Source organism: Nothoprocta perdicaria, unplaced genomic scaffold (assembly GCF_003342845.1).
Source record: "Nothoprocta perdicaria isolate Ctin4 unplaced genomic scaffold, notPer1 scaffold_324, whole genome shotgun sequence".
Lineage (NCBI taxonomy): Eukaryota > Metazoa > Chordata > Aves > Tinamiformes > Tinamidae > Nothoprocta > Nothoprocta perdicaria.
The window spans coordinates 632,670-647,338 of record NW_020455560.1 but is presented as its reverse complement, the minus strand read 5'-3'; the positions used below and the strand labels follow the sequence as shown (position 1 = coordinate 647,338).

At 43.6% G+C, this 14,669-nt stretch overlaps 1 protein-coding gene across 1 annotated transcript in view; it reads left to right on the top strand.

Annotated features, from left to right (window-relative positions):
- ITPR2 (inositol 1,4,5-trisphosphate receptor type 2) overlaps nucleotides 1-14,669 on the top strand; it is a 240,023-nt gene that overhangs the window by 59,591 nt on the left and 165,763 nt on the right. The window contains exons 10-11 of the mRNA XM_026043261.1: nucleotides 4,982-5,026; nucleotides 13,736-13,890. Coding sequence (XP_025899046.1) covers nucleotides 4,982-5,026; nucleotides 13,736-13,890 — 200 coding nt within the window. The remainder of the gene's footprint in view (nucleotides 1-4,981; nucleotides 5,027-13,735; nucleotides 13,891-14,669) is intronic.

Here is a 14,669-nt window from a genome sequence, read left to right as displayed (position 1 = left end):
TAAATGCTGGTTTCAACCCAGTTGTTAAAATGCTCATTTAGCTAAAATATGGCAATCTGATCCTTTCTCTAAAGAGATTCTTTAAATGTCTTTTACCAGTCAACAAAATTTGATTAAAATCAGCATGGGTATTTTTTCTTCCTCTCTCCTTTCTTAATTAAGGGAATGTCCAAAAATATTCCTTTTGGATACTCTACGTGCATCCTCCTGTCTAGGAAAGCTGCATTCATTATAGATGTGCATTTCCAAGCTCTTTGTCCATGGCATGGACTGCGATTTGTAATTCACTTGCTGGAATGTACAATGTGTCTTACTGACAAAATCCTGAATAATGTTAGTAGGGAGAAGTTGTTCTATTCAGTACTGAAACCTCAACATCTACCAGTGCAAGGTGCAGTCTTATGTGCAGAAAATTTAAGGTAGGTAATAGCATTCRTTGTATTTAATGATTAGTGGAGGTTATGGAGCCCAGGTCTTCTGGCATTTGGTCTGGCAGAAGTAGYACCCTAATGTCCACAGGAGGAAGATGCATCTTCCTACTACACAGGCTGCAGGAGGATTATCACACAGTGAGGGCACTAGGTGATAATTTGATTTCTGTCTCTTCTATAGCCTTCCTAGTAGTTTGTCCCTGAAATTGAAAAGCATCTGCACCTCAATAATCTGCTTATAAAAGCAATTTTTTGTTACWGATGCTCTCTGCTGGTGTCTGGTGATGCCCTCACAGTACAAGTATATTGGTATATATGTATGCATTCATTCATCTACTATTTTCACATGCCACAGTGAGCAAAGGCAGAACCTGAAATGGGCTGAAGAGACACCAGTTTCTATACATTGTGGGGTCGCCTGCAGCRCTGACCTTAAACTTTAAGCTGTTACAGATACGCTGTGTAGTTCACAGCTGTGAATTTTGTTCCTAACAAAAGTGTGCAGAATTAAAAGAATGCATTACCATTGCTGTAGGTGCAAATCTTTTGATAAATGCTGAAGCAATCAATTAACTTTTAGATTAAAAGTGGGAGTTCCTTCACATGCCATTGATGGGCCCTGTTTGCTAACTTCAGTTTGTTGGGCACCTTCCCAGCTCTCTTCCCCAGYAGATGCAGAGATTCTAGTGAATTGAAGTCCCATCTGCTTTCAGATACAGTGTACAAATCACATTTGCAGTTACAATGGTCTTAACCCCAAAATACAGCCTTAGGATGAGGAAACTCAGGCACCCCCTATGTTAGTGAGAGCTGTGTGTGCATGCATGTAAAATCAGAATGTCTTCTGTGACACTGTAAGGAAAAGACACAGAATCACAGTGTCACAGACTGGTTGAGGTTGGAAGGAACCCCTAGAGATCATCCAGTCCAACCCCCTGCTCCAGCAGGGACACCCAGAGCACGGGGCACAGGGCGGCATCCAGGTGGATTTGGAAGACCTCCAGAGAAGAAGACTCCACAGCCTCCCTGGGCAGCCTGTGCCAGGGCTCTGCCACCCAGAGACATTGTGGTAACCCCAAGTACGTTGGGTCTAGGTTGGCCTGGATAAGCAACTGAACCGATCAAGTATCTGTGGTGTGAAATATCATTGCTCTCTGAGCTGTGAACCCTGCTTACCTTATCCCTTTCCAAGTGCAAAATCCCTAGAAGATCTGACCTTTTCTAGGCCGGAGCGGGTGTGAAGAGCACCCCATCCCCACAGTTACTCTGCTCCTGCTCCTCAGTGGTGACCTTCAGGCTCCAGCAACTCCGTTGCTCCCTGCCCTGCGGCCGTTTCAGCGCTTCACTGCCCAGGGCTGCTCCTTCCCTCTTCAGTAGTCGCTGCCTGCTCAGGCAGTGTGCAGTGCCTGCCGCGGAGCACAGCTTCCTCAGTGCCGGGCGCGGATTGCTCTGTGCTCAGGTGCTTGCCTTGGTGCCTTCACGTAACGGACTGCTAGTGTTGGGGTACTAGCAGAGGTCTCATGAGCTTGTTCTATAACAAGACGTATGACACGAGTTTCAGGGTCTTTGTTATAATTTAGCTTTCAGCAATGAGAAGGCTGAACTGTTGTTTTGTGATACTTTGCTGTACAGAAAAAGGTGAAAAAGAAAAGTACCCAAATTTGTTGAAAAACAAGCAGTGGAGACTCAGGATGTTGGAGTTCTGTGCAGGAAAAGGACTTGTTAGAAATATGCTTAAAAAAAAACCCAAACGTATAAGGAGGCTATTTCARTAATGGTTTATGCAGTCACTCTTACGTGAGTGCTGCTGATCTCAATGCATCATCTTCTTCCTGTATATTGACTGCATGGGCCTTCCAGCGGTCATTCTTACAAATACCCAGAGTTGTATTTCAGCTGTAGTTCTGTGACACCACAATTGCAACAAGTCCGGTGGCCAAAAAGCCTGAAGTCTGCTAAAGTTACTTAGAACTTGTTTTAAGATAGCATTCATATTTACGTTCTGAATGCCTGCCAAGAATCTTACTTGATTTCTTTAGCAACAAAGAAGAAATGTTGCTATTTTCAAGGATTCTTTCATTTTGAAGGCTTCTTGAGGAACATTGAAGGGATCCTACAAAAATCAGAAAAAACAGTAGATTTTGGAGTATTAAGACTGGTACAGATTTCTTGGCTCATTCTGTTGTACGTGGGTATTTGCAGAGGACTCTGGTGCAATGCAACACTATATGATTTATACCTCTCTGCTTAGAGAGTGCAGTATAGGGTAATAGATGGTAGTCTGATTTTCAGCAATGCTCTGCACTGGCAACCTCACTGGAAATGAAAATGGAAGTGGCCACTCATCTGTGTGGCTGTAAATGGGGCCATTAATGCTAGCCCTAAAACTGCATCCTTTTGTGTTTGCTGTTTGATGTTAGCACCTCGAACTTCCTCTAAATACTCTCTCTATAGTTTTATAATTTGTATTACAATGGTACAAGAGAAAACATCATTAAGGATGCGCTTCAGTCTTTCTCTGTCTCCTGTATCCCTCAGCCTCTGTCCACAGGTGAATTATTTTGGAAATTTGAGAGCACTCTCTTTAGTTGGTTTTACAGTAGGCAAGAAATGGAGGCAGTGGGGATATTTTCATAGCTCCTCATGTTGTTGATATTCTCTTTCCAAAACAAACAAAACAAAAAGGCATTGCTAGATGGCTCTGCGATTCTGTGAGATCAAGCATGCAAAGCACAGCAGAATTCAAGGCCCAGTTCATCCTGGGTAGACACCTATATGCGCTTTGACTGTTCAGTAAGACTTTGTAGTTGTGGTTCAGCTGGACATACAGTCCTCGCACACAACTCAGTGCATAGTCTAGTGACAAACCTAAAGATGACCCAGACTTTTTCTTGCTTGCCTGCAGTCAGCAGACTCTGAAAACAGAGTCACAGCCCTCTCTGCTGCACCTTGTCTGCACGGCTGCCCAGAGCATGTTTGGCTGTGACCTGTACAGGGCTGTGCGTGGTGATTTTTCCTGCTCTTGATGGAGGAGCAAGTGTACAGGACTCGACCTGGCCTCATACTGCCATTATTTTGGTTGTTGAGTGAACAAATGGAATGCTGAAGGAACTGTGAGAAAATGTATGGAGGTAAAACCACATAAACGCTATCGCTCCACACATCTCTATGTAGATCTATGTAGAGATGTGTGTTCTATGTTGAGCTGTCTGCAGTTCCGTGCTTATCTCCCGTTCCTGTTCGTGTGAAACAGAAGTAAGTGGGAGTGGAGATAGGAGACAGTATGAGAGTGTCATGGAGGAGCAAAATGTGAGATTTGGAAGAGGTGTCAATGCAGGGTGAAAGCACATTTTTCAGTTAGGGTAGTGAGGGTACTAGAATGGCCAGTACAGGTACTGAATTTTACACCAGAGAACAGGCAATTGGTTGTGCCTGCGTTGGCCCAGCAAACCGTGACACAGAGCAAAGATGTTTCCATCAGTTTTAGGAATATCTAAACGTTCACTTCCTTTCTTCAAGCTCACAAAATGGATTTTGCAGTGGAAAGGAGATGGCTTTTAATAAAAACTCTTTGCAGGAGTTGTCTGTGTAGTGTTGGGTGTATGATGATGTGATGTCAAAAAGTTTCATTCGAATTTATTTGGCTTGTCCTGTGCAATTCACTTCTGGCTCTTCCATGCTGGTAGTGCCAAATTCATGACAAGAAGATGACTGTATGTGCCAGTGAGATGTATATATGCTGTTAATGCTTAAAAACAAAATTACCTTATATAACGAGTAATTTCAGTTCAGCATTTCAATTTTGAAGCCATATCCTGTGTCAGGGAGTGTGGTAAATATTGAGGTAAATTGTTTCATTATGTAAGTTGAATCTTGGAAAGTTTAATGTGCGTGGGTGTTTGTTTGAGTGTATATCTGCCTACATAATCCCTCATCTTCTAGTCTACATATTTCCCTCGTCAAAAGTAGAATCATGTTAAACACTGTGAAGCAGCAATGCTCTACCCTTATTATTGTGTAGTGCCTCTCCTCCAAGCTTCTCATACCCCCTTAGTTATTAATTAAGCTTGCTAATCCTTGTATGGCATAGAAAATATTACCCCCATTAGCAGCAGTTAAGCAGACTCACTGAGCAGGCAAGCCCTTTGCTGTAGCGGCGTTGTCACTGCTCTTGCCAAGAAGTGTCTATTCCAAGTGAACCATCTCCCTGTAAAATCTTYGTGGGCAGAATAGTTTTTATTTCAGTTCATCTGCTGAGGGCCAGTCCTGCAGATGTTCATGAGTGTGTAGGGGTGACCACGATGTGCTATTTTTAGATTAATAATTACCTGTGCTCACTCACTACCCATCTTRCTGATGGAAAGATGCACTCTTTTGAGGAGCCAGTAAGTCAGGCAGTCAAACTGAATGAAGAATTGTCAGTTKTAAATGCTTCACTATTCTCTTGCAGGATGAATATTTAATATGTAACTGAACAAACTCACCTCTCCTCAATTTTTAAATGTCTAAAAAGTATCAAGATAGTATATGATTTTTTTTTTCTTTTTCAGCTTAACCCACACTATCCAGAAGGTAATAATGAAGGAAAAGCTTTGGTAAGTGGAATTTGTACTTTATACATAATCCAGAAAATAGAGTATMATTAGCCTAATAAAACCTACACCATGAAAGCAATTTATAACTTTTTCTTTTTTCTTTTTTAAATTTTATGTAAAGGATTTCATGTATTTCATGCCTTATGTTAGCTCATCAGTGAAACGGAGGCCCTTTGCTTGGATGTCTTCAACTTACTGCCAGTGGGGTTATCTTCTGTAACCCGTGTGAACCAGCGTGCCCCCCCAAGCTTTTGAACAGGAAGTTTTCCCTTGCATGTGATTAAACTCAGCAGCAATGTTGCATTTGTGTCCCATACTGCTTATAGGATTATTCTCATGGTTTTTTTTTTTTTTTTTTTTCAGTGAGCTACAACTTGGGAAATGTTAGGAAGCTTATTCAAATTCTGCATCAGATTAGCATTAGTTGGAGTTGGTTTTGCTTGGTGATTGCAGATACAAAATGGATTAATTCTTCTCAAATTAGACATGGCAAAAACCACTAGCCTCTTTAAGAAGAAAACCAGGGATAAGCAAGTCTAGTTGGTTAAGTACTGATACCCACAAACCTCTGAATAGTAATAGCATAATACAGGCAAAAAAATTCTCTGACCAGAATTAGCTTTCCAGCTGAGTTAAACTCTGCTTCAGTTTGGTTTAAAGCATCTTATGTTGGGTACTGTGGGTGCCTTCAGTAGGGAGCTCTGGTGAGGTTTGAGTTGGTACCCAAAGAGCTGGGGCATAAGCCTGAGCCACCGTCTTTAGTCCTTGGAGATACCGCAGAAAGTCTGGTGTATTCATCTTAGGAACCCTGTTGTATGCAATGATTAGGTGCTGTGTACTGTGGAGCTTTGCTAGGGCACCTCTGTCAAGCAGACATGCCGAAGGTCGCCTTGCCTACACGACACAGCTGTGCTGAGGAAACCCTGGCCTCGCTGCCTCTGTAGAGGCCGTATACAGCCCCACTGCTGTGGCAGCTCCTGCACGTGGCAAGACACAGAGTCATAGAACCATTATGGTTGGAAAGGCCTTTAAGAGCATCAAGTCCCACTGTAAGCTCATGACCACCATGCCTGCTGAGGTGCATTAGCTGGTCCTGCTGCAGAGAGGTAGGCTGTGCTACCCCAGAGAGGGGTGCCTGTGTCACTCAGGCTTGGCTCTAAATCTAAGAATGTGCCAAGGGTTTTTTTATTAGAGGCRTTGAATAAATGCAAGTGTGTACTTAGGCACCCACTTAGGCTGAGCCTTGCGACACTTCCAAGGGGGAGAAAGCTTGAACTCTAGACCGACAGTGTAATAAGGACCCAAGTTGTCCTTCCTGCACCATGGATAGCTTGGGCATGAAGATGGATGCTCTGCATCCCAGTTGCCTGCAGCCATCATATGAAAAGTGAATTTAGGCCTTTACTTCGCCTGTGATTTAAAGGAAAACGCTAGAGYATGTTGGTAGTTCTAACCAACGAGGCAAGGCCAGGCATGTGCTAGCTCATAACATGTGAAGGAAGTGGAGATAAAACCTTGGAGGAAACTTATTCACACTGGGACAACAAGTGCTTCAAAATAAAAGAATCATTCTCCATCAGATTCAAAGTCCTGAGATCATTTTAGAAAAAAATCRAGCTAGTCTCATTCTGCTTGCCTTCTGGCACTTTTTCTTTTAAAGGACACATTTTCCAAGTTGTTCTCTGTTTGAGGAAGAATCATTTTATTTTATTTTTTAAATTAAAGCCAAGATCCTCACATAATCATATACCTCCAGGTCTGCAATTTTAATAAAAATAAAGAACATTATGAGAGTTGGCAACATTGGTTTTGCTCTTCCCTAGTATTTGGTATTAGCAGTAATATAGCAATAACTAGTCTGGCCAGAGAAATGGTAACTCTCTCATAAAAATATGTATGTTCTAATGATTGTTTTGTATTTTGCATTGGAATGACATTTGAGGCCCTTGAAACTTTTCATTTCAATAGGACATCACTTTTAGAGCATCCCACTGCTTAGGAAGTGCCTGGGTTCATCATCTTGCTCTCTGAATTGTAGTGCTCATCTCCTATGGATTGCATCTACATTAACATTTTAGTTCACGTTATGACAGCATGTCTGAATCAAATCTCCCAATTATTCCCTGCTTATGCCACCCCAGTTTGCTCTAGAGAGCCACCTCAGAGCATGTAAACGTGGATTTTGCTGGATGAGGATAAACTAAGATATGCTCCAGGCATGTACCTACTGTGCTCCAACCTGTCATGTGTGCCCAGGCCAGAAAACCAGACCAGGRCTACTTTGAAGCAAAACGTGTGAAAACCTGTGCAAGGTGAACGCTAGATCCTCATCAGCAAGATCCACCCGTGCTGTACGGCACTATGCTAGTGCAGCTCTAGCATGGGGGCTCCCGTTGGAGCACTCCAGTTCTTCTGAGCGGTTAAATATTCCCTCTGCTGGGCAACGAAGAAGGCACAAGAGTGATCCAAACAGGAATCTTATGTTACAGGTGACTAGTGTAACAGGTTGGCTTAACTCTTCTGGGCACTGGTGCTGACCAAAAATCCAGACAAGAGAAAGCCACCTAGACAAAAGTTTCCATGGAAAATTTCAGCAAAACTGATAGGTCTGTGTGGGAATTTTGGCTTATGCAGTCAGCAGTATTATGTGAAAAATATTTTGTGGAAGAATTCCTAAGCAGTTTTGGTAACACTTCCGTATAAATCTGAGCCTACTGGCATTTTTAGCATGGCATAAATTCCTTTGAATCCTTCACCCCTTTATAGTCTTGCTGGAAGTAGTGTGAGTCAGCAATGGCTATTTAAAGTTTTTGCTCTGGGCCTGAGCAGCTGAGCAGAAAGCTTTGCGTCCCTGTTCACGATTTTCTGCTGTGTTATGATGATGCAGTGTTTTGAAGCACCCATCAAAAGCATGACAATCTCATGATATTTAGACCTGTCCTTGAAGGGGCAGCTGTGTCAGCCTTGAATCCAAGGCGGGTAACCAGGAGCTTCTTTGCACTGTAGTTTTCATCTACTGTTTCTCCTAGCAGGTGACTGCCTAAGTGACTTGCTCCAAAGGCAGCTTCTTTTTCAGCTTTTAAACCAGTTAGTTTCAAAGTACTGCYTGCAAAGTAAAACTACTTGGAGGGGGAGATAGAAGTGAGACAACTGTTCAGTTTAGGAATCAACACTGGAAAAGGATTTCCTATAGGAAAATGCATAGACACCGAGATTCTCCCCACCTTTTTTTGCCTTAAGTGACTTAGAAGTTCAAAATGGCTTTGGCTCTTGAGAACATGAATATTGCTGGAAGTCACTGGGCCATTTCTTCCTAGGCATTAAAGTTGTGTTTGGACTGAGGTTCTTTGGTCRTTTGAGGGCTGTGGCTTGAGATTTGAGGCAGATTGTCATGAGGAGCATGGTTTGACTGAAAAAATAACCTTAAAATCGGTTGATTAGTATTCTTTGTACATCTTTTTCCCGTATGTATGATCCAGAAGATTTTTTAATGTGAAGACCCTCCTCTCACTTAGGGTCCCTATCAAATACGATCTTCTGCTCTTGCAGTTCAGGGAAATGTAATGCACAGCGCATCAAACAGTGCTCTTGTGTTACAGCTCCCATTAAGCCCCAAAGTGATGTATTTTATGCTGCAATCACATGAATGTGCAGCATCTAGAAGAATGCCGTAAACACGGGAAATGTCAAGAAGAGCTGGGAACCTGGCGTTTGTTTGCTCTTTCCTATTAAAAGGCTGTCTCCTTTTCTTCAGTGTTTTCATCGGATAGCGCTAACTCTAAATGTTTCTGAACCAGCCTTTATGGTTCAGATTATTCCTAGAGTCGAGAGTATTTGTTTACGTCTTTTGTAAGTTGAATGGTTACACCAKGGACTGTTAGGCACAGTCTGATATACCTCCTTTAACTTGGGTCTATCTAGATATACAAATGGCAAAAAAAAAACCCTCACCCAATTCAGTTTTCTTTCTTCCAACCCAGGTGGGTTTTTTTCTTTTTTTTTTTCTTTTTTTCTGGTAAACCATTATTTTACCAAACTGAAGTACAAATCCATTTAAAAAAAGCTCCCTTCCAGCAACCTTAATGGGCCTTAAGATTATTTTTTAAAAAAATCCTAATTAGAATTTCATAATGTAGAACACAAGTGATGCGGTTTAACCAAGCGGAACAGGTATGGGGGTATTTTCTTGAAGGCTTGGTTAGGTATTAGCCCGGTAATAATCTGGAAAACATGGAGAAAAAAAAAAATAAAAAAAGGAAAAATCTTCAGCTCTGAGATGGCAGTACGGCCGTGTCTCTGCTTAGGTAAAGGCAGCAGTCAGCCCACTTGAGATGCTCGGCGCTCGCAGCGGGAGAAGGGGAGCCACGGCTGCTGGCACATTATTATTATTCTGCTGCTGCACCCAGGTCTGAATCAGCTCTGCACRCGCGTACATTGTTTCTTACAGAATGTCTCTGGCTCCCAACAACAGAGCTGCAACGTGATGTCTCCGCTAAAAACGCGGTGACTCACAAATGAGTCAACAGCRAAGGTCTTGGAGGAGGCTAAGCGCTGTGCCGGCTGCCGGGGCTTCCTCGCATGTGGGAGCAAGGCTGCCCGTTAATTTGCTCAACTTCCTTTTCATAGAGAATTTGAAAAAATTGTCTAGCCTACGGTGCTCTGTTCACATTACTGCCCTGTGAAAATGTTGGTTTCATAAAAGCCTCCTAAACTGGGTTAGCGCGTTGAGATATCGCAGTGTAGTGCATTTAACGGGCACTTGCAGAACCCTGGCTGCTATTAAATTTAATTTCTGCCCAAGTCGGTAGTGCAGTTTAATGTATTCGTGCGGGAATAGGGCATTAGCCTTGTCTGTCTCTAGGCCACAGGAGGGGTCTGCACCAATTGGAATTGTAGATTGGGTTTGCATTCTAGCAGGAAAGGTAGGCCGGGTCTGTGGTGATTTTGTATTGGTTTTTGCAGTTAAAACAAAGGTCTCTCCATAAGCAGAACTCGATGCAAATCTCCTGAATTTCTGGTGATACTCAGCTGAGGTCACTAATAGGGATTTGAGATTGCTCAGAGCTACTAGCAAATTATACTGAGTTGGGAAGTGGGGTTGTCTGCTGAGCTACGGGTCCAAGGAAAGATAAATCTGATCGTGCCTGATTTGTGTTGTCTCTAATTACAATATAGGATTTCTCTGCTATTATATTGAACTTGGCCTTCATTTTGCAAACATCATATTATGTCTGGGTTAGTTTTTTTTATTTAAAAAAATGTTTTTATTAAAGTGATATTTTTGCTAATGTCTTTTTGATGTGCTGCGGGCCCATGGTTGCAGCCTAGGAAATTTTGGAGTTTGCTCAGCACTTCTACACCTCACCAGAATGGCTGTTTATTCTCCTAAATATGATTTCTTTTCTGCTCTCTCAGCCTTTGCCTGCCTTCAAAGATTCATTTTTTATGGACACGAGGCCCTTTCCTCTGGAAGAGCACTCTGGCCGTTGGTGATTTGGGAGGGGGATTTTTGGTTCTGTGTGCTGGCAATGACCTGCTGTGGGTGACCAGCCTGCTTCCCTGTATTTCCTGACCCCCGGAATGGGTCTTGCCCACAGCTTGGAGTGATTTTAACCGGGGGACTACAGCGAGTGGTGTGACCAGGCCCTTCTTCACTTTGGATGTGTYTCTGGCTTTATTTGGCCACAGCCAGTGACTAGTTAGGGGATGCTTTCCTTRTCTGCTGCTGTCCCTGCCATCTCTGACACTCTTCTGTGCTTCCCCTTGATACTGCTTCAGGTGGAATCTTCTTGCATTTGAGTCCCTTTCCAACTTTCTTCTTCCCTTTGCTTCTCAGAATCTGCTTTTCTTGGCTGCATCTGCTCCTACACCAGGTTCTTACCCGGACGAACAACCTTGCTGTTTCTTCTGCTTAGGTATAGAGCATCTCACCTGAGCTGGCCGTTTTGTTTAATCAGTTAGAAGTAGTCTGATCTGTTCTCCTCTTTCAGCTTCCTCATGTAGGTTCATCTGCAAAATTAATAATGGCTTGAGGGTAGATTCTGATGCCTGATTACTAATTTTAAGTAATCATAGGAAAATTTCTGAGCACAACTCTGTGTGCTCTCTGTCTCCCACACGTGCAGTACTGTGCACATGCACTCAGATGGAGAAGCAGGCATAAATTCAAGCCTTTTATGTACCTGTGTGATGATTATATCTCTCTATCTCTTGCACTCCTTTTCTGTAATCTGTTTTCTGAGCTCTCCAGGTAAGGATCACTTCGGTTTATACATTTTGACAATGCCCAGTGCTCAACAGTGATAACACTGGTTGTGCTGTGAGGTGGGGCCATGATCCTGATGTTAAATTAGGAGAGGAGTCTTGAGGCTTTTGCYAGAGGCCTGCTGGAACCGGGCAAGTCTGATTTTGCTCATTTAAGCTTTGCCTTGCAGGCGGCCCTGCTGCAGACACCGCCTTGCCCCTGTTGAAACATACTTGTTCTTAGAGTAGAAAGCAGCTCTTGCTCAGGTGCCAGGTCTAATTTGACAGGAGCCAGGCCTGGTTGGCTGCAGTTARGCCTGGTGAGCCAGCTCCATTGCTGGGTAGCACATATAGCACCTATGCAATTAGTGGTCAGGCTAGGGAGTGGGGAAAGCAGCCCCAGGCTGCAGGATGGCGAGTGGGAGCTCCTTGAGCACTAGGGATGTCCCTTTCCTTCTGTCACAGAAACCTGCACGTGTGCTTGCATCCTTCTGCTTAGTGACCTCCTGGAGATGGTCCGGCTTGGTGCAGTGAATGAGCCTATAAARCTTCCTAACCCAGGAGGGAATGTAGCTTCCTATTTTGCTCTGTGTTTTTCCAGGTGCTGCAGTGAAAAAACACGTGATTATAAAGTGTCCTGCCTTTTTCTACACAAGCAAGATCAGTTTGCAAATTGTAGCAAAGTGTTTAGGTTCGGGAAAATCTAATTAGATTTGGGTGTAAGTTATGGGGAAAAAATCAAAAATCTGGATGCAGTTCTAAACCATCTTATGCTCCTCAGCTCTTCAGAGCACTCTTGAATTTTAAATGGCTAGTCCTGGGTGTATGGGAGATAGGAAGTATGGTGCTTTTTTGTGCAGAATTTTGGCAAATCTATTTTAAATTGATGTGACACTATTCCAATTCTTACCTCTGAAGGTCTTAATATTCTTCCAGACGTGCACATGGAAATCAGAACCCACAAGGACAAAAATTATACCTATTTTCTCAAGCCTTGCATATGGGATAAATTTGCAAGTGTGATTTTGTCCGGTGTTTTTCTGGCTGTGGGATATGTAGCAATGTGAGGACTACTAGATGTGGGCTTGCTCTTGTGCAYGACACAGTAGTTTGTTGGCCTTGGCCTCCATGAGCTGCCTTCTCGAAACCTAGTGCAACCAGGGCTAGATGAATGTAGGAAAAGGATGTGAGAGGATTTCTTCCTTGTTTTTCTCTTGTCTCTGTCCTTCATAAAAGTAATGAGATGGAGAGCTGGCAATTTTAGACTTGATGGTGAAAAAACAAGGAGGATTGAAGGATTCTAAAGTGCCTTGAGATGAGATGAGAACTAGCTATTTCTTGCACAGCTTCCCTCCTCTTTGATTTTGTTGCTTAATCAATGGGCAGTATGAATAATCAAAGCTTTGTCCTTGATTATCCCTTCGAGTTGGCCTTTAATCAAGATATGTGCAAACCCAGGAGAGCGTTGCCTCTCCGTCGCTTTGTGCATCTCTTCCTTAGCGGTGCCCTATTAATCATTCTGTACTACTGCAGCACCCCAGTGTTGGATTTTTCTCTTTTGGCTTTTGTGGGTCCTATTTTTCTCTCCTCCTATGATATGTTCTGCCTGTGTGAAGGGCCCGGGGCTGCCAGTCTCGTAACTGCCTGTTAGTCTGGGGTACTCTGTGCAGGGCAGCACCCTGGCGGAGCAGCTTTGGCTTATGCCAGTGATTCTGCCCGTGGCTGCGGGCGCAGGCTCGGAGCTGCTCCTCGGTCAAGCTGCGGAGAGCCAAGCTCTGTGAAGGAACCGTTTGGAGTCTCCATCACCCAGCTCTCCAGAGAGGAAAGTGGCTGCGTAAGCGGTGCCGGGTGCAGAATTCCCCGGCACGTGGCTGCTGGTGGCACCGAGCTGGCGCCTCGCGTGCCCCCCTGCAGCAGCCCCAGCTTCAGCCCCGGGGAGGAGGGCTGCGCGCGCTCTTCCTATGGGAAGAAACGCGCTGCTGCCATTCTGACCATGAGAGGGAAAAAAAGGAGCAAACCTGAGAAAAAACAGCGGGACAGGACAAATTGTCTCTTTTTCCACCCCCCCCCCCCCTCTTTCTAAAAACTCACTTTTCATTTATTCTTTCCTTTTATCTTTAGCCCTTTCCCAACTACCACTGTGTAATTGCATCTTTTGGGAGTGAAGGGTCTGCAACTCCAGCAGGTTTTTGAAGTTGGAGGTGTCGAGTAATAACGTATACAGCAGCACAGTGTCTCTGTAGCTTGTGACCTGCTGCTGTTATAATGACTGCCTGGGACCCCGTGTGCCTGGGGCAAAGTGCAGCCTTTGAGCTGCGCTCTCCAAAGCCAGTCGCGGTACATTCTTGTGAGAATGTACAGGGGGGTAAAAACCGAACACAATTCAGATGTACTCCTTGCCTGCAAGGTAATTGGGGAATTTATAATGGGCCCCGATACAAGCAAATAACCCTTGTGCCTAATCAGCAGAGAGACGGCGACCTTCCTGCTTCAAAGAAGAAACGCCAGGCAGGGGAGAAGATTATGTACACTTTGGTCTCTGTGCCACATGGAAATGACATTGCATCTCTCTTTGAACTGGATGCCACCACTCTTCARAGAGCTGATTGCCTAGTTCCAAGGTAAAGAAATAATAATAATAATAAAAAAAGTGCTGCATTGACAAGGTTTCTTCTTAGCATTAGGCTGGTGAGTAACGCACTGAAAATCAAACCTGAGCAGATATTATCCTTCAGTTAAAATTTGGGGAGTGATCATGAGTGAACAAGGGATGTATAAAACATGATCCTGCCACGGTGACTGGGTGAAATAATTATAAGGATAAATCAAGTGACATTTTAGGCTGCAAAGAGAAAAATAATGGGCTAAACGTTGCACAGATGAAAGTGAGGACAGGCCTGAGCCTAGCGCACTGTTTGAAAAAATTGTACTGCAAGCAGATTTGAGAGAACTGTTCCCAACAAAATAATGTGTACGGTGAATTGTGCTTCTGTTTCTCTGACAGATCACATTACCACTGAGTACATGTTATTCAAATTRATTCAGCAAGTGGCTTCTGGAATCTATTCTGTGTTTTAATTGTGAATATTTGGAATTTTAGCTGTGTTGCTTAGCTAGGATTGGCTGGGTAAGCCAGGCGGGGTTGGTTGGGACCAAATGGGCATGCAGACACGTGGGTCCTGGTTGTCATGATGTGGCTTTTAACGTTGGATGCCTGCAGATACCCATGCGCTCAGCTTTGAAGTGTGTTTGCTGTGTTAAATGTTGCCAGGTAATTTGCTTACTTGAAAAGTGACAGGTCATCAGCATGAAAAGATGAGCATGAGTGAAGGCCACAGRGAATGCATTTAGAAGTCAGAATTCAGAGAAAAACTCCTAACTGATTTTTCAGCTCTGCTTC